Source organism: Ooceraea biroi, chromosome 9 (assembly GCF_003672135.1).
Source record: "Ooceraea biroi isolate clonal line C1 chromosome 9, Obir_v5.4, whole genome shotgun sequence".
In the NCBI taxonomy this organism is placed as follows: Eukaryota; Metazoa; Arthropoda; class Insecta; order Hymenoptera; family Formicidae; genus Ooceraea; species Ooceraea biroi.
Genome location: NC_039514.1, coordinates 13,313,547 through 13,340,322, shown reverse-complemented (window position 1 = coordinate 13,340,322; position 26,776 = coordinate 13,313,547). Strand labels below are relative to the sequence as shown.

The 26,776-nt window shown below is 41.4% G+C and overlaps 2 protein-coding genes across 4 annotated transcripts; one reads left to right on the top strand and one right to left on the bottom strand.

Annotated features, from left to right (window-relative positions):
• The first annotated feature begins 585 nt into the window (after nucleotides 1–585).
• Nucleotides 586–21,411, top strand: LOC105277386 (unconventional myosin-Va). 3 transcript variants are annotated; one of them, XM_026972778.1, is made up of 15 exons: nucleotides 588–1,225; nucleotides 10,066–10,490; nucleotides 10,598–12,965; nucleotides 13,159–13,713; nucleotides 14,062–14,361; nucleotides 14,704–14,809; nucleotides 15,498–15,687; nucleotides 15,797–15,829; nucleotides 16,291–16,489; nucleotides 16,594–16,687; nucleotides 16,835–16,873; nucleotides 17,215–17,376; nucleotides 18,645–19,317; nucleotides 19,571–19,853; nucleotides 20,019–21,411. In XM_026972778.1, the coding sequence occupies exons 1-15, from the start codon at nucleotides 1,199–1,201 to the stop codon at nucleotides 20,136–20,138; spliced, it is 5,574 nt and encodes a 1,857-aa protein (XP_026828579.1). In that variant the 5' UTR covers nucleotides 588–1,198; the 3' UTR covers nucleotides 20,139–21,411. The 3 variants fall into 3 exon arrangements, with proteins under 3 accessions (XP_026828581.1, XP_026828579.1, XP_026828580.1); XM_026972780.1 differs by lacking the exon at nucleotides 16,835–16,873 and having other exon boundaries at nucleotides 586–1,225; XM_026972779.1 differs by lacking the exon at nucleotides 15,797–15,829 and having other exon boundaries at nucleotides 590–1,225.
• Nucleotides 21,412–21,511: 100 nt separating this feature from the next.
• On the bottom strand, nucleotides 21,512–25,042 carry LOC105277348 (T-complex protein 1 subunit epsilon). The gene is made up of 7 exons (XM_011335634.3): nucleotides 24,789–25,042; nucleotides 23,775–24,199; nucleotides 23,505–23,697; nucleotides 23,130–23,399; nucleotides 22,600–22,785; nucleotides 22,011–22,329; nucleotides 21,512–21,936 (listed from the first exon to the last, which is right to left on the bottom strand). The coding sequence occupies exons 1-7, from the start codon at nucleotides 24,894–24,896 to the stop codon at nucleotides 21,812–21,814; spliced, it is 1,626 nt and encodes a 541-aa protein (XP_011333936.1). The 5' UTR covers nucleotides 24,897–25,042; the 3' UTR covers nucleotides 21,512–21,811.
• Nucleotides 25,043–26,776: the final 1,734 nt, after the last annotated feature.

Genomic DNA, 26,776 nt, shown 5'->3' with positions numbered 1-26,776 from the left:
CGAATGTAGATAACATAAATTGAGAAATTTTCTCCTGTCCATTGTAAATAATACTCTACGTTGTAAATATTCCATACCATGATACACATATATATGTATTCAAGCAAAAACACTGGAAAATAATAACTAGTGTACATCCTTCACAAATAATAGTATAAATTTAAACAATAAACTTAAATATTGCACGCTATGCACAATAAAATTAAAATCAATCTGTTTTTATCATCGTGTTCATCACAATTCTTGTTCATTGAATTATATCAAGAAAAACTGTTGATATATTTAAAATTAATTTAAGAGAGCCCCAAAAATTCTGAAATCCAATTACAATATTCTACAACATTAGCAACAAAAGTTCCACATTCGTGCATTATTTTGAGCTTCCTTGCATCCGCAGGGGAGGTCCAACGAGGTCTCCAACTCTATCCGTCGAGCAGAGTTCTCCCTCTTGGCCATTTCTCCGAGATCCCGTTCCGCATCGCACGTCGCCAGTGTCGGCGTTCGATCGTTCAAAGAGGACCGTGTGATACCGCCGACACACGTCAGAGCGAGATATCGATGTCACCCGTGCCGCCGATGAAGGTGGGCGTCGAGGCCGCCGGAGAGGGGCGGGCAATCTAAACCGATAACGAGCCAGCTGGCGGCGGCAGTGCCGTCGTTTACGTGGAGGTACAACCTTCGCGAGAACCCGATCTCGTCGGTGGGGCCCATGGGCTTGATCGCTCCTGTGGAAGGTCGCAGTCCGCGTCTCGAGGAATAAATCGCTGGAACCGGTATAACAGTCGCGCGTGGTGCGCGCGGATAATCACGCAGAGGAAGCAGTCCCGCGAAACCCCTGAGGAGTCCGTCGAACAGAAGAAAAGGGGGAAAAACGGGGGAGGGAAAAAAGGGAAAATAAACATGCCGTGAGCCCCAAGGTAACGACGGTGTACAACCCGGCGGGGTCGACGGTGCTCATAGCGCGTGCGACTTTCGATCGCATGTGAGCGATACCGTAGACGATACCGTAGTCGCCGCCGCCGTCGTCGTCGTCGTCGCCGTCGTCGTCGTCGTCGTGTCGTCGCGAGTGTACATGTGTGTGGTGTGTGGTAGCACGCGCGTGTGATCGTGTCGCAGCCGTGGTGATATCGACACCCGTTCCTGATACACAGCTTCTACCTGATTCAGGTGGCATTCAGACGCCTGGACCACGATAGCGATGACCACGAGGGAGCTCTACGTCAAGGTACCGCGGGACCGTTCGGGGGTGTCGGGTACCAGCAGCGGCTGCGCATCCCCGTGGAGGTCGGCTGATTCCATTCTGGCGCAAAATCGCGCGCCGTTTTCATCCCCCGTGGGCAAGCGACGTCGCGCTTCAAGGGGATGTTCCGATGCGGACCGCGATCGGGGATTTACAGCTGTGCGTTTTCAATCGAGACCCGGGGATACGAATAATTCGGTGGACGTTTAGGGATGTTGCCCCTACGGCAACTGTAAAATTTGCACGAACAGACTTTGTTAAAAGTTAAATTGACTTGTGAAATTTGTAAAATCCAACGTCAATCACGCACAGGTGTAATTCAGATAATAAAATATCGCTCGGTCAGTAAAATGGCCATCTAAATTGCGCATTGCGCCGACCACGTAATCTCTTAGGTGCGTACTCAATGTAACTTGTCTGCATATATAAACCAGGAAACATGTTGAAAATGTCTCGGTTATACAATCAGTGGAAATTGCAGGAGCTATGTCCAACACTCTCCGGAGCTTGTGATCGCGCGTGCGAAACCGCGATTCGACTCCGTTTTTAACGCTAACCGTGTGCATACCTTTGACATTTGAAGTGAACGTCTCTTTCTCTCTCGCTCTCTCTTTCTCGCAGATTACCCTAGCGAGAGGGATCTGTAATCCAGAAAAATGGTCAATTTGTACTAAGTTTGCGATCAGTTTCCAAAAAAAGAATCTAGAACAGTAAATCTTCGATCTCTTATCTTGCTGCGGGTGCTCCATTATGCAATAACAAAATCGGAAATTAGATCGTAATCGGTGTACCATAATTATCTAGTTCTATAATATATTTTTAAATGTATTTTATGTATGTACATACATATATAGGACTTGTACAATTAACTTTTCTACAATGCACATCGTGAATTAAAGAGAAAGGTCTCTCACTGTTAGTTTATTTCCACGTGAATAGCAAAAAGGTTGCCATCCTATTTAATTATGCAGACGATTATTCTCGTGAAGAATATTCTGACAAAGAATCTTTCTTTCACTTTTTTCTCATTATACGTTCTTGATATGGAGCGCAGTTTCCCGCCTTTCTGGAAAAAAGTTGCTTAAATGTGTTATTTCATTGTCCCAATTCGCCTCGTGTATTTTAGCGGTTTCGATAAAAAGAGATATCAAGCAAAGAGATTCTCAGTATTATTAACTCACGCATAACTTTAAACACGAGCTTTACACTCTACTGTGTGAGAATCAACAACACTGACTTGACATCACTATCTAAAGTGTTCTCAGTTAAACTTGACGAGTTTTACTCGTTCGAGTACACATATATTTCACGATTCATGCGGTTAATAGCTTCCTTTGGAAACGGTGAGATACAAACAAGTTTTTATGATATATTCTCCATAATTTATATCTGTTACAATGTAAAATCGTAAAAGGTCTACTATTATCTGAATACGATATAATTTCAAAAAAATTTATTTTCCACTCGACTTTTTCTCTTTTGTTTAATTGTAAATTTCACACTGCAGATTTTTATTGACATATTTTGTATTGACTCGTTGGGTTATATATAGAGCATGTTGATTAAGTAATAAAAACTGATATAGTCGTCTCTGTAGCTGTATTAATGAGCAGACCTACGCGGAAATACGGGGCAATTCTCGAGCCTCTAGGATTTCTTTTCGAAACTAAAATCAATAACTAGCAGCGGGAGAGACCCCGTTGCCAGAGACCTAAATTCTGCTTTATACCAGGTGGCACGACCGACCACAGTAGGAGCAGTTTGTGTCTGATTCATCGCGTTAATGATCTCCGTTAAAATTATGACATTCCTTCTTTGGAATATATTTTCTGTCAAGATGCTTTCAAGAGATGCAACTTGCAATCAGTAATAATTTCTAATTTTCGAGCATTTTGTACAGTCGTAACGATAAAGAATATGTATTATATTAATTAAGAGATAAATAAATTATGTAGCACGAACGTACGAAAATAACCGCACAGGATTATTTCAGGGAAAATCGGAATTAATGACTTGACGATTTTATTACACGCAAAAATGCATTTTAGTCGTTTACGATTCACCCGTGATAGTTCTCTGTAAATCCACGCGCAAACCAAAACGCAAGAGCATTACTACGGACATGCGCTTGAGGATTTATGTGCCACGAAGTGCCACCGTGTAATGAAGACCGGGATTAGAGAAAGCAGCGATGCGCCTTGGAGATGCTACTTTTGGCTTATACTATTCCCTTTAAGCATGCTTCTCTGCGCGTTGGTGGTTGATTTATCGGTGTGGTCAGGTGAGCAGCGGGGGTTGTCGGAGGTCGGGCGTCATGGTTTTTGTTATAACAGGTTTTCGCTTCTCCCTCTTTGAGGTTCGGTAGGAACAGCGGAAATATAACAGCGACTACGCAGGCATTCTTCCTCGGTATATTTTCGCATCGTTTACCGTTGAGCGGGAGATATGGCTATGCAAGTCTTCGGAAAATTCTGAGCTGTCAGATATCGAGTGCGTTTCAAAGGAAAAATACATTGGAAATGAAAGGATGATACTATGAACTGGTAGAGAAAAGTGAGTAATGTTTTCCTCGGGAGAAGATTCCTGAGTAAAAAATATTTACGGTCCTAAAATATATAACGAAAGATGTTGAATAAATATTATATAAATATTATAAATATATTGATCTTATCGCGGAATAAATATTGGGTTGTAACAAAAGTTCGTAGTGTTGTTTACTTTTTTTTAATGAAAAGATGACAAATAAAACGGCGCATATGTAGTTAAATAAATATTTATGCACACATATATATATATATATATATATATAATTTTGTCTTTGAATTTTACTAAAATAACGCTATGAACTTTTGTTATAGCCTAATAAGATAGAAAAGTCGATATACGTACACCTTTCTTCGTTCGCTAATTTTGGCAGAAAGTCGGCATAAGTAGGTAGACTGTAATATACATGTGTAAGATAATATACACGGTAAACAAGGTCAATGTTTAGTTGTCAAGAACAAGATTTCAATCTGTCAGGATAAAAAAGCATGAAATGAAAGACTGGAGTTCCGACCTGAGAAATCGAGACCTCGAGCGCGGAATCACTCGTGTATAATTTTCACGAGATTGTCTGCGAATCCTCCTTAAACGTCGTGACTAGCTGCAGGTGAAATATATACCGCGACCGTGAGGTATCTCCCGGTCTTAAACGACGACGAAGAGGGCAAAGAGTCCAGCGAGATCGCCTCGCTCCGAGACATTTTGCTTTTCTGTAGCGAGAGAAAGGGATCTACTTGCTCGTAAGCGCAGTTTGCCGATCGCGTTCCTCGAGCTGATCACCCAGCCAGCAATATTCCCAACGATTCTAGCTTACCTTTCAACGTAAAAGCGCATTCGTGATTATTCGCCTGGGTAATCCCGAGAGATCGAACTTTCCTTAATCAAACGAATCTAATCAAAATAGATAACTTGATCGAGATCTCGACGAAATGTTGGTAGATACGCAGTTGATGTTTTGCAAAGGTACGCAGTAGCGAAAAATACAAAAATTGCCAAACAATATCCCGTGGATAATTCTTCGTTAAGAGAACCCCGTAATCTGTGCTTTGTCAAACATTTGTCTTATTGCTCGTTCAATCAAGTACGACTCGTATTCTCGCTTATATTCTTGTTGCGCGAATGTTGTCTGAAACCCTTTCTCTTAATAGACCGTTCTCCTCGTATTGATTACATCGCGTCGCGGACTTCTCGTGTCTCGGGATCGCTGAATCAGACACTGATTCGTGTTGATTGCATCTGTGCTGTCCTGTCACCGATCATCTCAGAATTACGAGATCACTGGCGCGTTTCGGCCGATCGAGGAAGAGAGGCGAGCGCGTTTCGTAAGAGAAGTGTTTTTCCTTCCCGCGAAGAAGCGTTTCCTATATCAGGCAAGGTGTTGCGTTGATCCTCGGCGAGACCCGTTCTCTCCGTTCGCGAAACGAAAACTCCTCGCGGCGATATCCCACGAAAGCATTCCGCTTTGCGAACGCGCGCGTAACTAAGCATCCGCGCTCGAAGCGGAAAGTTGCGTTCTCACGGTCGCGGCCTTTCTTTCGCGGAAATTTCAATGACTAGGCTTGTCTTTGTTATCGACATCGATTAATTACAGTAAGATATGACTCGAGAGCGCTAGTTATCTGTACACGAATTGAGATTCGAGACTTTCGCGACGTTATGGAACGTCACGGTTTACTGTAAGCCGCGAATCCTCGCCATTATTCCAAATTAAATAAGAATTTAGTATCGTAAAATGGTATAGTCTAGTAAATCTTTGATCTAATCTCTGATCTCTGATCTCATCCAACAACGCGTAATCTCCTTCTTACAGCACTTTATGCACGATTAGCTGCAATAATTAACCCGGAATTAAGCGTGCAATTTTTTGTGACGCAAAACCGTCGCGTGTATTTTAGAACTTTAATTATAGATCATGCAATTTCGCAAACGTCAACGGAGTGAAAAAGGAGGAAAAAGGATAAAGCAAGAATTGTAAGATAGCTGAGTAGGATAGAAAGTAAGAATAGTTGTTGTAAAAATAGCTACTGTACGGCACAAACTGCATTTTCCATTTTAAGTGTTTATATACACATGAACTTGAGAAACGAATGCATAACGGACAGTTCAATTAGGTTTTTCGCCGAAGACGTTCGTGTGAATCATACATTCTCGAACGACCTCGTAGTGATAAGATTGCGACGCCCCTCCAGTTGCTTTCACAGGCTTAAAACCTGCATGGAAACGTGTGCGATTTGAACTTCGGTCTCGGAATATCAATTGCAAAGGGAGATTGCATGTATTTTGTCTGACAGAGATCCGACACGATCACGCGATAACAAAAGTAGGCATCGAAAGTAGATTAAATTATTAATCATCGTTGTTTCTAATAGATTGCGGTTCGACTCGGTACCTTGATATTGCTCCGAGTCTCTCGATGCTGATTTGAGAATTCATGCGAGAGAAATATATGAATAAATATTTGCGTGACAATAGGGATGAAAAAGTCTCATACGTGTGCTACAACGGAAGCTTTAGGTCGAACACAACACGAGAGAGGATTGTACAATGCTCGGCCAGAGGCATCAGGCGAGCTACATTTGCATGAAGTGTTTGCATAAAGGTTAGAAGGGAACACATTGCCAACGTGCTTGAGTAGCCTTCATAAAATTGGAGCACCATCGATCAAAGAAAACGCTGCGACGAAAATGCGCACTGCAACAGAGACTTCCGTCACTTGCGTGGAAGACATGATTTATTAAAAAGAAAAAAACATGAGGCGAAGAAAAAGTTAATTGTCGCATTGTTTAAATAGAAATTCGTTCGTTTCGACATTTAAAAACTTGAATTGTAATTGGGGAACATCTTTGTATTACCTTGTAAGAAGCGCGTCGCTTTTTCCCTCACGTATTCATTTATCAAGTTTTTATTTGTTTATCATTAATGTGTCATGCTAATCTCGTGCAACGTGGCGCACGTATTGACACAGCCGTTACAATTTGCGGCGCAAAGGCGACAGAAAGCGTGAGCCAGAACGTGCGCACCGGCTCACTTTACGTGCATTGAATTACGAATTACGTAATCACGCACAAAATGCGCGCCGCAACTTTCCTAAGACGCGTGAACTCACGAATTATGTTCGTCTTCTGGACAAGCTTTTCAATTAAAGGACTACGTGGGAACCCGGTAGATAGCCTCAGTTTTTCCTCTTCTTGTGGAGTCCACGACGTTAATTGCCTTTGCTGCTGCTGCTGCTATTGCTGCACGGCGCAGATATATAACGTAGAAAGCATGGGAACAATGTCTCGTGGTATGCCACGACGAGGCGAGAGAGCCGAGATGTCCAGTACACATTAATCCGCGTGAAACCTTGACCACAAACGCGGAGAATCGGTTTCGCATCATGTGACAAAATACTGGCTCTCGCACAAAAGCTGCGAATAAAAAGATGAAGATAATAATTGAAAGTGTTCCCCATTTAATTAACTGTATTTTACGTTAAAACAGTAATTACATAAAATAACGTGCGAAGTGACAAAGAGCACTTGCATCAGTGTACACTGTTACTGTTGGGTGAGATCTACGCGCAATCCTAGAGACTCGGATTCTCTAGAGGAATATCTCTAATTCTTTATTTACTCGTCTCTCCCCATTGTGCTTCTTCTCTTTGTTAACTCCGTCTCGAGTTCGCGTCAGCGAAAGTTTCTTATGTAATTAGCGAATATACCATAATAAGACGCTTCTTAGAGGGGCAGGAATATTCGCAACACCAAATCTTTATTTGCAACAGAATTTTTATCTCATAATGCAATAATTTTTTAAGTCGTATATCCTATATAAATTTTTATCTATTTGTATTTTCTTTGACAGATCTCTGATTCGATACATTTTGCAATCCATGTAATTATGTCTATTAGAAAGTTACTGTCATTACCATTATATCGCAAAGCCTATTCAACTTGTTTATCTACATCTGTATTAGCTCGAGAAAGTATCAAATCAAATATCTGAGGTCACTTTATTAAGAATGGCATAAATGTCACCAGTTTCAGTGGAATAAGCAGTCGAGTGTGCAAATGCCACGTTTGTGGTATCATGTCGCACGGTATAACTTCGCGCGCATTTTAACAAACATACCTCGTACAAATGCGAATACCATGCAAACCGTAAGAAACGCGTCAAAGAAACAAGAAGAAATAAGAAGTTCAATTATACCACACCGGCGAGCTCGTGACGATTACACTTTACCTACTGTCTACGTTCTTGCTTTCCTTTTTTCTATCCAGTGTGAAATGGTATCTTACGTAAATAATAAACGTAACGCACATGTACGGCTAGATACACTTATTGCGGGATCGAAGTTCAGGGTTGCGCATTTCGCCACCTCTCTAAACGCGGTTAATCGACCTCGCATAATAATCAAAGCACTTAACGAAATTACATGCGAGTCGTCGCGTTAACGGAGGGAAAATTGACATCGCTCTTTCATCCAGAAAGATTTTCGCACGACGGCTCATTATGATGATGTGATCGATGTGAGCGATTACTGTCGTGCTTAATTACAGTGCTGAATTAAAAATTAATTAAAAGGGAGCAAATTGCTCGTTGCTCTCCAAATAAACGCATTACTTCACACATTTATGAATTGTCTGCCACTTCGCACGTTATTTTACGTAATTACTGTTTCAATGTAATTTGACGGTATCATCACAGTAATTGCGTATTTTACCTTGATTTCCTTAAGCCGCAAGATTAAATTGCTGATGTTGCGGATGTTCGAACAGCGTCTGGTAAAATATTTGTGTAAACTTTAGATACTTATCTATAAAATAAAACTATCATTGAGACAGCGTGTGTGACAATACCGGCTTTCGGCAAAATGTTTTATGGTATTCTCAATGATATTCTTCAGATAATGATTAGGAATCCACACACAATTATATTGCCGGACAACTATCTTTCTTATCTCGAAAGGGAAATTGATGGACATGTGGCGGATCAGTTCGAGTGCGCGATTTATCGAACGTGGTCACGGATCGCCAACTGGTTGCTCGCAGGATAACCCGAAATGTAGGACGGCGAAGGAGAAGCCGCAACTTCGGCAGAAAAACGGCTGTACCGTTGCTTGACATTCTTCAGGATAGTACATTCGTAAGACGATCGGGTGTGTGACTCCGGTAGACAGTAATGCGTTCGTCTGGACAATACGCGGTCTCGTAGGGATTCTCGTAACGAGGCATGAAGACCCATTGGCTTCGATGAGACACCGTTACTCGCTTACAAAACTCGCTCGTGCCCGTTCACAGGAAATGTCAAGCGTAAAGATTATCTGCTGAGCGGCTGCGAAAGTCTACATGACGTCATAAAGTCTACACCACGCGATAGTCTAATCTGTCGGACGTGTTTTAGATGACTGTTAGACGTTTTAGACGCTGTTTCGCGATATTACTCGATTTTGATTCCAACTTCGATTCTACTAAATTAATTGACTGTGGTATTTGACACGCAGCCAATACGTGTTCGCATCACGTTTTACGAAGCCGGATAACAGCGCGCGAAAAATAGATTCGCAAACTCCGCGGTAGAATTTTTTTCCGATACAAAAGGTAGCGTATATTTTGTGCAGTTCACCGTGGATTAGCTTCGCAAAAAAGCGAAGAATTATTATACGTTATGCGATCCTCTTGTTATATGATCCTCACGTGCACCGTGATTAAAGGGTGAACGTTACGTTAAATATTAATGTCAAGCAGATCGGTGATTTCCGCACAAATACCGCACTTTCCAGTCCAGGTAAATGCCGGGGTGATGATATTGAACGTATGGAATAACAGTAAATTGAAGGGATCGCTGACCGAATTGATATGTTCTTATTGCTGACCTCGCGCTCTTTATGCGTTGCTCGAAAAGGAAAAAGCAGGTCTTTGCGATGCTTGAAAAGTCACTCGGGTAATCAATTAATCACCGTTACATATATGGGTTGCGGGACAAATGCAGGTGAAGGGGACATAAATTATTAAACCCGGTTGTCCGAGAGAACGAGAAAAAGAGAAAGAAATCTCCATAATGCGGATCACGTTTCAATCGTCGCTGGTACCCGAATTAAAGTCTGATAAACCCGCCCATAGTTTTAGTAAAAGTTATATTCAGTATCAGTATGTTGTTCGTTGCTTATCGGTTTTTCGATAATGCTCTAAACTGCTGCTAATATCACAAAATGGGGATGCGCCGCAATTTTATATAAAAGCGCAACAGGATCAATAAAACTTCATTAATGCAAAAAAATGTTCCGCGATCGATTGCAGGGTAGCCGAGTATGGGTGCCGCATCAGGAGAGGGTGTGGGAGGGTGCCGTGCTCCTGGAAGACTACAAACAAAACCAACCGACGTTGGGGCTACAGACGGAGGAATCGAATCAGACGAGGACGTTGGAGATCAAATCGGACGTGGATCTGCCGCCACTGCGAAATCCCGACATCCTAATAGGAGAGAACAATCTCACGTCACTGTCATTTCTTCACGAGCCTGCAGTCCTCTATAATCTTCAGATCCGCTTCCAACGGCATTCCATCTACACTTACTGCGGCATCGTCCTAGTGGCTTTTAACCCGTACAACGAATTACCCATCTACGGCAATGACACGATTTGGGCCTACAGGGGCCAGGCGATGGGTGACCTGGAACCCCACATCTTCGCCGTGGCCGAGGAAGCCTACACAAAACTGGAAAGGTAATGAATACTTCGTCAAAGCTTTATAGATTATATCATCAATGCACACGTACGTTTATATCAATGCTAACAATAAGATAATAATTTTAATCTTCTCTTCGAATCAGGGAGAGCCATGATCAGTCGATCATCGTTTCTGGCGAGTCGGGTGCCGGCAAAACGGTCTCCGCCAAGTATACCATGCGATACTTTGCGACGGTTGGCGGCTCTGCGACGGAGACGCAGATCGAGAAGAAGGTTCTGGCCTCGTCGCCGATCATGGAAGCGATTGGTAATGCGAAGACTACTAGGAACGACAACTCGTCAAGATTCGGCAAGTTCATCGAGATCCAATTCAACAAGAACTATCACATCACTGGCGCCAGTATGCGCACGTATCTACTGGAGAAGTCGCGGGTGGTGTTTCAGGCGAACGAAGAGCGCAATTATCACATATTTTATCAGATGTGCTCGGCGGCACAACGGCTGCCTCACCTGCACCTGTCCGATCAGGATCAGTTCCACTATCTGAACCAGGGTAATAATCCCACGATCGACGGAGTGGACGATCTCGAGTACTTCAACGAGACGATCGACGCGTTGACGATGCTCGGCTTCACGTCGAAGCAACAAGACGATATGTTGCGCATATTGGCATCCATATTGCACTTGGGTAACGTGCACATAAGCAGCCGCATGATAAAGGATACAAAGGACGAAGTGGACACGGAGTCCAGCTACATCTCGCCGTCTGACCGGCATCTGTTGATCGTAGCCGAATTGCTGGGTGTCGATGTGGACGCGATGCGCAAGTGGCTGTGCCATCGTAAGATCGTATCGACGCGGGAGGTCTTCCTAAAGCCTATGAACGCAGAGCAGGCGATCGGCGCGCGAGACGCTCTGGCCAAGCACATCTACGCCGAACTCTTCAACTGGATCGTGTCTGGCATCAACATCTCGCTACGTACGCAGTGCAAGGCGCAATGCTTCATCGGCGTGCTCGACATTTACGGATTCGAGACGTTTGAGGTGAACTCGTTCGAGCAATTCTGCATCAATTATGCGAACGAGAAGCTGCAACAGCAGTTCAACCAGCACGTGTTCAAGCTGGAGCAGGAGGAGTACCTAAAGGAGGACATTGAGTGGACGTTTATCGATTTCTATGACAATCAGCCGTGCATCGACCTGATCGAGACCAAACTCGGTATTTTGGACCTGCTGGACGAGGAGTGTCGGATGCCGAAGGGCTCGGACGCCTCCTGGGCGGAGAAGCTCTATGCCAAGTGCGGCAAGTCGAAGCATTTCGAGCGGCCACGATTCGGCACCACCGCCTTCCTGATTTACCACTTCGCTGATCTCGTACAGTACGAGACCGTGGGCTTCCTGGAGAAGAATCGCGACACTGTGATCGAGGAGCAGGTGGACGTGCTGAGGTCGAGCGAGAATAAGCTGCTCAGGCGACTGTTCAGCGACGAGGATCCTAAACTCGCGGTGCCGCACGCACGGGTGAAGGTTTCCGCGCATAGGACCACGTCGATAGGCCAGCCGTCCGCCAACAACAAGCAGAACAAGAAAACGGTCGGTTCGCAGTTTCGCGACTCGCTCAACATGCTGATGGCTACGTTGAATGCCACGACGCCGCATTACGTGCGCTGCATCAAGCCGAATGACGCGAAGGAGGCGTTCGAGTACAGCCCGGTGCGGGCGGTGCAGCAGCTGCGTGCCTGCGGTGTCCTGGAGACCATCAGAATCTCGGCGGCGGGCTTCCCGAGTCAGCGCACATACGGCGACTTCTTCCAGAGGTACCGCTGCCTCTGCAGGTTTAAGGAGATACGGCGGGACGATCTGAAGGAGACCTGTCGGCGCATCCTGGCTAGGTACATCAACGACGACGACAAGTTCAAGTTCGGCAAGACCAAGGTACTGTTCAGGGCGGGCCAGGTGGCGTATTTGGAAAAACTGCGGGCGGAAAGACAGCGGGACGCCTGCGTGATGATTCAGAAAACAGTGCGCGGTCTGATCTGTCACAGCAGATACAAGAAGATTCGCAGATCGATCCTCGGCCTGCAGAGATACGGCAGGGGTTACATCGCGCGACAGAAGGCGGAGGCCATAAGACGAGAGAGGGCCGCGGTGAAGATACAGGCACGCGTAAAGGGTTGGCTGCAGAGGCGATGGTACCTGCAGGTGAAACGTACAATTCTTGGCCTGCAGACATACGGTCGGGGTAATATGGCGCGCATCAGGTATAGGATGATGAAGGACAACGCTGCAGCGATTGTAATCCAGAGATTCGCCAGAGGATGCTTAGTGCGAATGGCGTGCAAGAAGAGGCTCAGGAATATCGTTATCGTACAATCGTGCATCAGAAAACGCCAGGCGAAAAAGGTGTTCAGGAGACTGAAGACCGAAGCCAGGAGTGTGGAACACGTCAAGTCGCTCAACAAGGGACTCGAGATGAAGATCATCACGTTGCAGCAAAAGATCGACGAATTGGTAAGCGACATGTTTATTGTTTCGATAAGACCTGCCTTATAACTTTCTGTAAATTAATTCTTATCATTTTACTATTATTTTGTCATTGTACATAGTATTATTTCTTTGTTATTATTCAAATTTATAATTTTATTCAGTAATGTAATGAAAGAGAGAACACGTATTTTAAAAACACTCAAACCTATTATTACAGGTGAAGGAAAATCACCTTTTGAAGAACGTCCAAAACGAAATGGTAGACTTGAAATGCAAGCTAGAGAGTTTGAAATCCGTCGACGCTGAGAATAAGAAACTGAACGGAGCGATGCAAAGTAAAGAGAGAGAGCTGACAAAGATGCAGGAAACTCTGCAGCGGGAGAGGGATGAAAAGATGGATATATTACACGAAAAGGAGAGGACTGCTCTGCAAAAGGATGAAGAGAACAAGAAATTGCGGCAAGAAAATGAGAGACTGCGAAAGGAGCTCTCGTTGGCGAACGAGAAACTAAAGAACAACCAACGCGGCGCCGAGGAGAATCTGAAATATCGTCTCGAACAAGAAAAAGATCTGCTTCGGATGGACCAGGATCAGGATCGTGGAGCTTATCAGAGACTACTCAAGGAGTACCATGAGATGGAGCAACACGCAGAAATTCTGGAACAGAAGCTGGCGTTACAAGGCCTGCCTGGGCATTCGCGCTCTCTGAGTAACGCTTCTAGCGGTAGTGGTCAAATCGCATCCACGGATGTGCCGGATGACCAGAACATTGTAAGTTAATATACTAACAATATTTGTAAATAAACTAAGAAATCATCTGCATGAAGGAGATTCGAAAATTTTAACATAAAAAGAATTTAATTTTTTAATATAAGTTTACAATATAATCTAAATCTAAAGTCGATCAAGTAATTGTCAATTTACTGTACTGATTCATTTTTATCGGATTTTTGAGTTTTTATATATAAACTATGGTAATTATATTTTTTAGCTTTTTCATTATTTTATGTTTTTATAATCATGTAATTCCTATTAAAACACATTAATTTTTTAAAGCACATTATTGGAGTTATTAAATTATATTGTTATATTATAATTGTATTAAATTTTTTTCTACAGGATTTTGGTTACGGTTCGGTGAGATCCACGGCTTCTTCGTCGACACCCTACTCGCGAGTGGAAACGATCGACTGGAATCAACAACGATCGGATAGTCCGCCGGATGGAGAAGCGCAATCGAATAAATCACCTTTAGAAACGAATGGTCCTGCACACGCACCTGTGGACATTGGTCTCGTTCTGAAACTGCAACAGAAGCTAAAGGATGTCGAAAAAGAAAAAGGTAGACTAATTAGATTGGTCGAGGATCTAGAACGCGACAGTAACGACGAATCTTCTAGAATGCAAGATTCGTTCAGGGTAAGTTTAAAACTTCGCTTGAATTAAATATCATATTTATCATTTTCGTGTATACTCGATATCAGTAAAAGAGATATCTTTATATAATTAAAAATGTATTTAACTTATTATATATATATATATATATATATATATATATATATTCTTTATATTATACTTTTAAATTATGAGTTATAAATGTACTCTTTATTTGTCGTCTTTCTCTAACATAAATTTGATGTCATTATTTAAACTATGTTAAGAAATGATCATACTTCACTTCACTCTAATACTGCGCTCTGTTGTCTTATCACCATTATCGCTGGATTAACGACGGGCTAAGATAATATCACTTACTTGCAGCTCCAAGAACTGGAAATAGAGAATGCGCAACTTAAGAAAAATTTGAACTCGTTGAGGAAGACCGTATCGTCGGGCAGCCCATCATCCGCGCAACAAAATCTTATGAGTAATTTACCATTACAACTCGTTTGCTATCTCCTGCATTTTATTTGTACTCATTTTAGTACATAGTTTATTTGGCTTTGTATCTTCTTGATCGTTGTATCTTTTTCATTTAAAAAGATTGAAGCATGGCATGGATAAACATGCTATGTAACTATAATCTCTGCTTTCTGCTTTCTACCCTGAGCTATATTTTTGCTTTTTATTCTGCAATCTTCTGAGTATTATTTGTCTATATTGAGTTAAACATTAGTATAATGTGCCAGCAATTAACCGATATTTTTATACATTTTACGTTCTATACATATTCTATACATATTATCGCACCCTTCGCACATACTTCGCCTTGTTTGTCATGATAACCGATCATCAGTATTATTTATAATACATCCCCTTTTATCGAATCTAAAAGTACTTCGAGCATAAAGAAACAATAAGTCTCGCAAAAGTTTAAACAACATCATAAATTAGCAGCTAGCTTGCTAAACAAAGATTATTTTTTGAAGGTTCCAACTTCGTTCTTCAAACGTTCTTCAAAACATGCTTTCACATTTGTTTTGTGTAGTCTGAACGCTTTTATTTTCTCAGATTACCAATTCTCAAGGTTAGCGATGTAAAGCAGCTTCATAAAAAGCAACAACAGTAATACAAACAGCAGAGATGAGCTAATACTTATATAAATAATATTTTAGTTCAATTCGAGGCACTGCAAGAGGAACTAGAGAGGAGAAGAGAGGAGTGTATTCAGTTACACACTGTGCTGGCTGATCATACGCACAGGATGAAGACTGTGTTGGGTGCTAATTATGGTCGCGACGTGGACATCATAAACGAGGACGGCGAGCTGGTCCTCGCCTTCGAGGCGCAGAAGAAGATTAACAGGTAACGTGGAGCGTGAAACTTAACAAGACAAGTTGACTACTGTGACAAACTGCCGTGTCTAACAACAGTCTTTTGTCGTTTGTGCATGCACACTTTGATTTTCGAATAGACTTAAGACAAACCAAAAGGCATCGAGTGAAGAGTGAGTTGAGCAGATTCACGTGCGATTCACTTAAGCGTCGTTGAACTGTTCAATCAATCAAACAAACAAACAAAAAGAGACTTTATGTTTATTGCGAATATTAGAAGCCTTAAAATATCAGTCTCTTGATGATAGGAGAGTTAACTCATAACATTCATGTATTAGTGAGATATATTGTTTAATAACGTAACGTAAAACGCTGTTAGGAATTAAGTTTTAAGTTTAGACCCATGATGCATTCTCAAGCCTAAAATTTGTAATTATTAAATAATTGTATTGTACACTCAACATCACGTTTCGCGCATGTACGCGTATATACATTTGATCGTTTCATAGCACATTAGAAACGGACACGACATGCTTTATGTGATTTCGCTAAGCAATAAATTCACGATTGAACAATTCAAGAGAATTCTCGCGATAATCTTCAGAGTGAGAAATCTGATTTTTTCGGTTTACAGGCAACTGGAGGATGAACTACAGGCGAAAGAAAGGAGTTGGCGAGCTCAGAAAGACGAGTGGCGAAACGAGATTGAGAGACTGCAAGAGGAAATAGAGAGACAGCAAAAGCTGCTTTCCATCAATCTGAACAAGTCTCCACAGACTCAGGCAGAACTTTACATGCAACACGAAGTTACCAGACTAACATCCGAAAATTTGGTAAATGAAACAAAAGTTTTTATTTTAATGATATAGAACGTTTCTAAATCATGTAATTTTGCAAGATTTACGAAATTATACATGTACATATTTACGTGTTGAAGAATCTTCAAGAGAAATACGATAAAATAGCGGAAGAATGCAGGCGCTACAAGAAACAATGCAAAATCCTGGCAAAACGATTAAAAGATGCTGGTTGTAAGTATTATAATAAATATATATTTGAGTATATATTTTATTATTATAAAAGGAAAGATATTAAAGATACTAAAAAATGTTGCACAATAAGAGTCAATATATGTAACGTCGAGTATTACAAATTACTTTATTCTAACGCTTTCAAAGACGAAGCGGAGGAACGTCCTTACGTGCTAAGGGACGCCGGTGAGTGAGTGGTCTTGACAGGTGTCATCAATCAATTATTCGTGATCATCATATTCTTATTCGAAAAGTTTGTGCGTGTAAGAAAGCAAGCTTCTTTCTATAATATTATAAATTCAAAACGAAAAGAAAAAAGTATTATAAAATAAATAATTAATGTAAGTCATAAAATCCGTATGGAAATAATTAAAAAATACGCACAAACTTTCTGGCAGTTCGGTATGTCATGCAGACCATAACTCACCATCGCTTGCATGCACACGGCATTATTCGGTGTATTCTGAAAATTTTAAAATTTTCGTAAAAAAATCGTATGGAGTATGAGGGGGTTTCCACTTTTACAGTGCCTAACGCAATGGATTACGCAAACGGCTCCAGCGTTGTCTCCAGTACTCACGGAGATGGAAGTTACATGCCTGCTATCCGCAAGAAAGAAAGAGATTACGAGGGCATGTTCGAATTCAAGAAGGAAGATATCGGCGTAATCATACGCCACTTGGTCATCGGTAAGTGAAAAACTTTGATAAAGTCACAAAGTAAAGCTTCAATAAACACGTCTATTCCGCAATAAAGTACAATATCCTACTTTTTATAAACGTAGAGGAAAGTCCCCGATTATGAGATACCATATCGATTTTGCCGAATGTAAGGAAATCTATAGGCAGAATTTAAAAATGTAATACGTTCTCTTGAAGAGAATTGAATAAGCTTTAGGTTGGTGAAATGAAAAATCTAATTTAAATATTATTTTTTCTGAAAATTAAAAAAATTTGAAAAAAGAACTTTACGCAGGATCGAGAAAGTGTGCTCCTAATATAAGATACCTTGAGAAATCGGTGTTAAAAGTGCAAAATACATCAGTATTGCAAGTAAAAAACTTTATTAGATATTTTTATAAAAATACTGCCACAGCCTTCGCCAAATCTTCACGATTCCACTGTCGACGCTTCCTCGTTTCTCTAACCTCCATAGTCAGATTCTATAAAAATTAAATACACAAAAATTCGTAATATAAATTCGTATTAACTTTTCTTTAACCTTAACGTAGTATTTTCTTTCTTTTTATTACACTACATACTCTTCATATTCGAGCAATAATTATCTCATATTAAGAGTACCCCGAATATCTCATTATACGAGCCACACGCCTAGCGGTTCCGCGATCATGAAATCTAACCTCTACAATTAAGCAATTCAACAAATCGCGTATTTTCCTGTTACTACGATTCTACTCTATCATTGCATACTGAATTTATTGCCAACCATTTCTTTATTATGTAATAAACAAGGTTTAAAGACTTACCTTAAGTTCCTTTGACATGTTCACAATTTCACAAACCTTTTCTTGCAAAAGCTAAACGCAATAACGAACAATGAATTTTTCACTAAATATATTTTACACTAAGAGTAATAAGTTTATGGTGGAATTAACAGATGGTACTCACTAGTTTAGCAGAAACTCCAGTATCTCATATTAGGAGCATATCTCATAATAGGGGATTCTCCTCTATGTATTACAAAATATATTACAAAAATAACGATATTTAAATGATAATATTTTGGAACATGTATATTTTATATTGCTTGGTGAATTTGTATATATGAGGTACATTCAGATTTACGTCTTATTATTTATTCTCTCCTCACAAAAGTCAATTTTAAAGATTGCAAATTTGAAGATTTAATTTAAAAAATTGAAAATACAAATTTTTCCCGTTTTTTTCAAAACTCTCAATGTAAGACACGATTCAAAAATGCTCGACATCTTTTTCAGAGTTGAAACCTCGAATAGCGGTGACGCTGTTGCCGGGTCTACCAGCCTACATTCTCTTCATGTCCATCAGGCACACTGACTGCATCAATGACGACGACAAAGTGCGATCGTTGTTAACCGAGTACCTGAACGCTGTTAAACGTGTATTGAAGAAACGGGACGACTTCGACTCGAGGGTGCTCTGGCTGAGCAACACTTTGCGACTGTTGCACAACATGAAACAATATTCTGGCGACAAGCCGTTTCAGCTCGAGAATACGCCGCGGCAGAACGACCAATGCCTGAGGAACTTCGATCTGAGCGAGTATCGCGTCGTACTGACCAACGTGGCACTCTGGATCTTCAACAACCTCATCACGAATCTCAAGGAAAGGATCCAGGCGCTCACGGTGCCAGCCTTGCTGGAGCATGAAGCTATATCCGTTCCCACCGATAAGACCGGTCGGCCTAGGTCGTCCTCCATGGGCGGCGAGCCAGACTCCACGCAGCAAAAGCTGGACAAACTCCTCGGCGAGTTGACGTCAGTGCACAAGACCCTGCAGTATCACGGCGTGGACCCTGAAGTTATCGTGCAACTGTTCAAGCAGCTATTTTACTTCATGTGCGCCAGCGCTCTGAACAACTTGCTGCTTAGGAACGAGCTGTGCCGGTGGACAAAGGGTATGCAAATAAGGTAAGATAAATCGTGTTTTTATAGTACTTGACTCTGTCTCTTAGGAAGTGTCATAATTAATATCTATAATCGCTCGCAAAAAATGTATCAGCTCAGCAAAAGTTGGCAGAAGATTACTTTGAACTAATCCATAAAATTAATTTTTACGATCAAGCTGAATTTTATAAATTGCTCATTTTTTCCTGTTCTTATACTGTGCGTATATCTAATATCTCTAATATTCTTCGAAATTATGAAATGTTTGTCATTTAAGGTACAATATGAGCCACTTGGAGCAGTGGGGCAGAGACCGGCAGTTGGAAGCCGCGTCGGAGGCGCTGCAGCCCATCATACAGGCGTCGCAACTGCTGCAGGCGCGTAAAACCGACGAGGATGTCACTTCCGTCTGCGAGATGTGCAACAAACTAACAGCCAATCAAATAGTAAAAATCCTGAATCTGTATACGCCCGCCGACGATTACGAGAGCCGAGTGCCCGTATCATTTATCAAGAAGGTGCAAGAGAAACTGAAGGAACGCGGCGAGAACAACGAACAAGTAAATATCCCTCATGAGTCCGCGGAAAACGAATCTGAAACGAATTTAGCAAATTTTCAGGCCAGATAAAAAATCTGTTTCTTAAGATATTATATATAAGATAAGTTTCAGATGCAGAAGAGAACGATTCTTGGTGCACGTAATAACTGAACTTTTCATTTTCAGCTGTTAATGGATCTAAAGTACTCGTATACCGTAAGATTCCCGTTCAACCCATCGGACATACGACTGGAAGACATCGAAGTGCCCGAGGTACTTCATTTGCCCATGCTCAAGAAGGTGTAATGCAAGCAAGGCAAGGCGTCCCATTCTGCAAGGCAGGATCTCTCCGCTCTACCATACCCGCATACCAGTTTTTAGTTGAGAGCGTTCTATTTGCGCAAATAGCCAAAACTCTCGCTTAGCCCACTTGCCCGTACGAGAGTTAGCGATAATTCGGCTGAGTTAGATGTAGGCGCGCATCGAGAACGGCTCATCGATGTATCACATTTTATATGTTTCTTTTTTACTCGGGTATAATTCTCGTAGTTCATGATGTACGTCATCGTTTCGAATCGCGCTCGCGTTCACGTCAATTCCGTTACGTTGATAAGCGACTGAGTCTCGGCGAGTGAAAAAGAGCATATTTTTCGTTATTGTTACTGTATAGCGTTGCACGTAGAGATGTAAGCGAGGCGAGAGTACGGGAAGTTCCTACAAGGATTTTACGGATGTTTCATTAATTGATATTCGTGACTTTGAGAGAAAAGCGATTTCTTATTCGTTTAATCGTTTATTTTTAACGAATTCTTGAAAGCGAAAGACTTTCTAATGTACGATTCTTATATTTATTTTATGCATTTCCTCGTACAAGGAAACATGCACGTTTTCATTCTCGATTGAAAAATTGAAGGCAGAAATTCGCAGTTCGCCGAAAAGATAAGCATTATATAATTATACAATCCGAAATAATCTAGCAAAAACATAATGCATGAAATATGCACGATGAGCCAGTTGCAGAGTGTGATATTCCGATTATAAACGTGTGGCGAAAGTTTTATTTCGCGCAGCGAAATCCTTGTAACAACTTCGCACATGGTGATAAAGTTGAAAACTTGTTGAAGATGTAATTATATGTGTAAAAATGGAAATGCGCGAGAAGATATAATGTTACGTTGGGAATAGAATGTATATTTTGTAATACGAGAGAGAAAGCGAGAGCTGTTATAAAATTGGATCCGAATCCACGGACTGATAGAAATGTTGAGAGAAGAAAAACGAAGGCGACCGAAAGAAACAGAGGTATATATCGTTGTTATATCCTAATTTATACATATGTACATGCGATTGTATTTTGTGCCATTTTACAAGTAGATTGTAATGATGTCCATTCGTTACTTCGTTCGATCTGCTATTGGTTTCGTGCATTACGATCACATTCCATAAAATGATGTCTAAAGAGAGAAAGTATCCCTTCCCTCGAGATATTACTCTAGACAGAATATATTTCCATGCATTACACACTGACTCGATGTGACATATTTATTTGTTCCTACAGTGAAAAATAAAGCCGTTGACGACACTTTTTATCTCCTTTCTGGATCTAGTAAAAGATTTAAATAACGTTTCTTTCAAGAAATATAAATAGGAGAAGGCACAGAAGCAACATGATCAATTGTGTGAGTAAGATGTCAATTAAGTATTATTCCATATTGCCACAATAGTACAAAGATCGGAGGTAATATTGTATCACAATATTCATTCATCACGTAAATTATGTGTATAATAATAATCGTAAAAATTGAAATGAAAATGTAACGAATCATCAAGAAACAACATTCAATTCAGGCAAGTGAAATTCAGAATGTCAGAAAAATGCGAATGCTTGAACGACAAATTACGTAGGCTGGAACTAGTAGCTCGTATAAATAAATAAAATGTACGTAATTAGCAGTGATTAAACGGACTTTTGTAGCTTGTTATGCGTTGTCGTTAGGTGAGCGTACATCATCGATCTTCAGAATCATCTTCACCAACTGCGTGGCCAACAGGATCTGTTGCGTCTTGCTCGTCAAAGTCTCGATGACGTTCTGTTTCTTCATGTCTGTAACACACGTGATTTGCGGTAAGTTTCACGCGACGTACGAGAGACGTGCAATCAAGATTCGATATACGTACTCGTTGTGCCACGATTCAAGCAGTCAATGCCAAGAGCGGGATTCTTCTCGGCCAATTGACGCGCCTTAACTTCCGCTATCGTGTCCACCGGCGAAAGGCCGGAATTTTCCGCGAGCGCCATGGGAACGCTCTCCAGAGCTTCGGCAAAGGCACGGAAGGCGTATTGCTCCAAAGTACTGATTTTATCGGCCTGGGCGGCGCAAGCCAGCGCGCAGGATATCTCGGCCGCACCCCCGCCGTACAGGATCTTGTTGTCTTTTACTACATTGCGAACGGTACACAGAGCATCGTGTATTGACCGTTTCGCCTCTTCGATGATCTACAAGTACAGAAGTAACACGTGTGTATGGTTACAATGAAATCTTGGAATTATTTAAAAATTTTGAGTTATTTTTATGATAATATGAAATTCTCAGTGACGAGTGTTGCATCGCAAAATTGAGTCCAATTAATTCCAAAGAATTGGACGGTTCTCATATTCGTAATGCACTACTATTGCAAGGTGTCTGATCAGTGTGCACGTTGCAACGAGTACCACTGAAATTCTCCTTGCGTAGAAATAATATCTGCCTATCGAGTGCCATCGTACCATTTTGTTGCCACCGCGGATGAAAATCGTCACGGCGCGCGAGTTCTTGCATTCCTCGATGACCAACATTCGATCCTTCGTCGTACCGAATGTCAGCTCCCTGACTACACCAGCGTGCCCGAGTTTCTCCGGCGTCAACTCCTCGAAGCGTGGCACGATGCGTCCACCGGTCGCAATGGCGATTAACTGGAAGGAGATGTTTCATTCCTGCATGAGTATTTCATGCGTATGCGTAAAACGAATAATTTCATGAAGGATCACTTCATTCAGATCTCATAATCTTTGAATCACTGGAGCCACCGCGATAGCTGGATCACTGGCCGTCCAATTCAGGAAGTACTTCGTTTCTTCGAGAGTCAACGTATCAACTTACGAAGAAAGACTCAACACTGCCAGAACTGAACAGGTCAGTTCTCCGAGCTCTCGCACCTCCTCAAGCGCTCTTTTTTCATCATTAGAAGTAATCGTAAAGCTTTAAAATCAAGGACGATTCAATTAAAAGAAATCAAGATTATGAAAACGACGCTTACTTCGATCTCCGGGCCGCCGACCCACCTAACCGCGGGCAGATTATTCTGCAGCAGCAAGTGGTTGGCTTCATCGTCGAAACCCCACTGACAGATGGCCAGAGTCGTACCGGCATCCTTAACTTGCTTGACCATTTCCGTGAACTTCTCGCGCTCGTAGTCGCGCAGGGCCCTGTAATCGTCCACCGACGTGACGTCCAACTTATGCTTCGTTTTAGGCTTCGGCGGCTCGAACGGGCAGGTCAGGATAGCCAATTTGACGTTCTCTAGCCTCTGCAACATCACTGTTTATTATTAATAAATCAAATAAATTTGTTTCATAAAATTCGTCATAAAAAGGAATCGAAAATATTAGGAATTCTGGAGAGCCGCCTATACCTTTGGCATTTGAGGATGACTGAAATCCTTGTCGACGACGACACCGCGCACCAAGACGGTGTCTTCCAATCTGCCGCCGACTTTCCCCTCTATCTTGATTAATTCGAAGTTGACGTCATGGTTGACTGGGTCCATGACCGCCAATACAGCCTGTACCGCAATCTCTGCCATCTGCCTGTGGTACTTGTTAATGCTACAAAATAGACAAACTGCATAAGTAAAACGGATTGTAGACAAAATGTGTCTCAAACAATGAAATTGCTTCGTTACATTTTTGATCCCAGGGAGGTCATGGCAATGTTGATGTAAGGCTCCAAATTCTCCGGAAGTCCTTTGAAGTCATCCGTTATTGTCTTCAGATGCTCAGTAGCGCATTTGGCTGCCAATTCGAAACCGTCAGCTATTCTAATCGGATGAATTCCTTTATCCAATAGCTGTTCTGCCTGTTCCAGAAGGGCGCCAGCCAACACGACTACTCCAGTAGTGCCATCGCCAATCTCATCGTCCTGGGACTTTGACAACTGGACCATCAACTTTGCGATTTCGTGGTCCACATCCATGTTCTGTAGGATTGTGGCACCATCGTTGGTAACAGTGACGTCCCCATCGGAGCTCACCATTAATTTGTCCAGTCCCTTAGGTCCTAAGGATGTTTTGAGAATGTTGGCCACATTACGTGCTGCCAAAATGTGCGACTACAAAATCAAAATATTTCTTGTTAATACATTGATTTCTTATTTGATTACAAATATTACCTCTATATCTTTCCCAAAAAGATTTATTCTATATTTAATCCTCACTTTATATTCAATATCTATTCTAAAACTGTATATTTCTGAAATCACAATTTCAAGAACAAGATCGGCTAACATTAATTCTTTCCGCAATTTCAACAGGCTAAGATCGAAAGGCGCAGATCACCTTATATGGTCACAAAGCAGCACGATCCATTCCGATTGTTTCTTGTATGCGCAAAACGTGTGTGACAAACTCATTTAATTTTTTCTCACAAACGTTATACCTAAAGTGAAGTTCGACACCCGCAGGAGCAAACATGAAGAAAAGCTTCCCTAGGTTTCAGCCTAAACTTTTTCCTCGTCGGCGAAGTCTAAACGCCGCCATTACTGCCCGCACGTGGTCGATGATTTTTCGAGGAAGCGCGAGATCGTCGGAACGGCAACGGCGACGAGAGAACCTCAGCGAGCGCGTCAATCGCGAGAAAATACATGATGCGACACCCGCGCGACGGAGGACGCGAGTCGGCCTCCTTCTTTGTGATCTCACCTTGATCGCATCGTGACCGGTGAGGCGTTGCTGCTTCTCCTGGTTGCGCAGGATGATGAAGGGCCGGCCATACTCGTCGAATGCCACCGTTCCGGGTATCGCCGTCATCTCGACTAACGATTCGCACGACTCGGAGCGAGCTTTCGTACCGATTGCTCTTCAACGAAACGATTGCCCACGTCGACGTAACACTTGGATCAACCGTCGCTCTCACGCCGCCATGATCGTCGCCGACACGAAGGAGACGCGGACAGGAAACGGCGGAAGACAGATGTCGCGCGTGTCAGTCTTCAACCACGTACGAATACCACTATGATAAGAGGGGCCGTTGGGTCCCTCATGGAGGCGGAGAGAAGAAATATGAAATAAAGAAATAATAAAAGAAGTTTAACGAGAATAATAATACTTGACAAGCTTTTAATTAATAATAAACGGTTTTAACAAACTAAAACGTTTATGATTGATAAAATTAATGTAACAAAAATGTATTTAACAGAAGAAACAGTAGTGACGCAGAAGCAAATTAATATAGTTTAGTCTTTTATAATTAATCTCTTTACTTTTATAGTTTTATGTAATTTTATAAATTTAAAATTTAAGAAATCTTTAGGTTTTAAGTTTTAATTGTCATATGATCGTTTGATTGTTTTAAATTTGTTTGCGATATTGAATTTCGGAACCACACAAGAAATCTAAGGTGTTATCAGTATTTGCGTAATTGAAACATCCTTTGCTCAGTTATGTAACATTTATGGTTATTTATGTAATAGTAGTTTTTTATACATTTTTACATTTTAAGAAACCATGCATGACATATGAGCACAAGTCTGTCGAGATTGACCTCGTGATCAGTGACGTAGGCGAATATTTTAACGGTTAGTTCCAGATCGTTCCGCATTGAGTTACAAACTAGCCAATCGTAAAAGCTGCTAAAAGAAAGTACAAAAATCTGAGGAAAGAATTCTTCTTAAAAATCAATTTTCCAATATATATACTCGTACAAAAACATCTATTATTTTAGAATACTATTACCTTACACGAAATATTCACAAAATATATCTTTATACCGTATAATAGAGCGAAGAAGAGATCGATTAGTTAAAAATATTATAATGTATCAACTTAGGCATTTATTGTCTGCACTATAGATGCGCTTTAATGTAGAGAATATAAAGACGTACAGTAAAAATCAGTAATATGAAAAAAATGGGAAAAATGGTAACAAATACGTTTTGCAAACATTGGAATCGGAATCGGAGTGATCGATCCGTAGATTAAGTTACCCCGTTATCATTGCTTTGTATGTGCCCGATAGTGACAAGTGTTAAATAATAATATAGGTATTCCACAGCATGCAGTTGATAAAGAAAAGCCGATAGTCGACAATGCGATAAACAATGGCGCCGTTTTGAGTACCAATAATGCGCTGGCCGAGTCTATGAATCATTTAAAAATCACGTGACAATTGCGCACGGCCAATTAAATCTCTTCGATTCCATTCTTTGATGAGAAAGGAAAGATGATACCGCCAGATAAGAAGAAACTCTGTTATTCCGATACATTTTTCCGGATAAAGCGATCAAAAATAGACTTTGGAGTATGTATAAGCTTCTCAGTAGATCGATACAGTCGAACAGAGGAAGCTTCTCGTTCGTTTAATCCGTACAAATTCTAATTTCACCACATTTGAATCATTAATTGATCTACTAAACTGTTCACCGCTGAATTCAAAATTCCTACTGGCGTTAATTCGCTCTGAACATTTTTCAAAACGGAAGAATCGCGCGGGATAATCTAAAATTCTATTTGAACTTATCTCTTTCGATGAAAAATATCTTTTTTCACTCTTGACTGCGAAACTTCTCATAACTCAGTGCCGGTGCACTTCACGCTTTGCAAGTGAATCGGTTAATGAAGTGCAAGTCATACGTGGCACAACTTTTTCCGTCGACGTTATGAAGTCACGATTTAATGACACGATAATGTAT

Excerpts from the sequence above, each read along its gene's own strand:
- LOC105277386 (XM_026972778.1), top strand. The coding sequence starts at position 1,199 with ATGACCACGAGGGAGCTCTACGTCAAG. Across the intron at positions 13,714-14,061 it reads TGCCGGATGACCAGAACATT|GATTTTGGTTACGGTTCGGT; the intron begins GTAAGTTAATAT and ends TTTTTTCTACAG. Across the intron at positions 14,362-14,703 it reads GAATGCAAGATTCGTTCAGG|CTCCAAGAACTGGAAATAGA; the intron begins GTAAGTTTAAAA and ends ACTTACTTGCAG.
- LOC105277348 (XM_011335634.3), bottom strand. The coding sequence starts at position 24,896 with ATGACGGCGATACCCGGAACGGTGGCATTCGACGAGTATGGCCGGCCC. Across the intron at positions 23,698-23,774 it reads ACCTCCCTGGGATCAAAAAT|CATTAACAAGTACCACAGGC; the intron begins GTAACGAAGCAA and ends TCTATTTTGTAG. Across the intron at positions 22,786-23,129 it reads TCGGCGGCCCGGAGATCGAA|TTAATCGCCATTGCGACCGG; the intron begins GTAAGCGTCGTT and ends ATCTCCTTCCAG.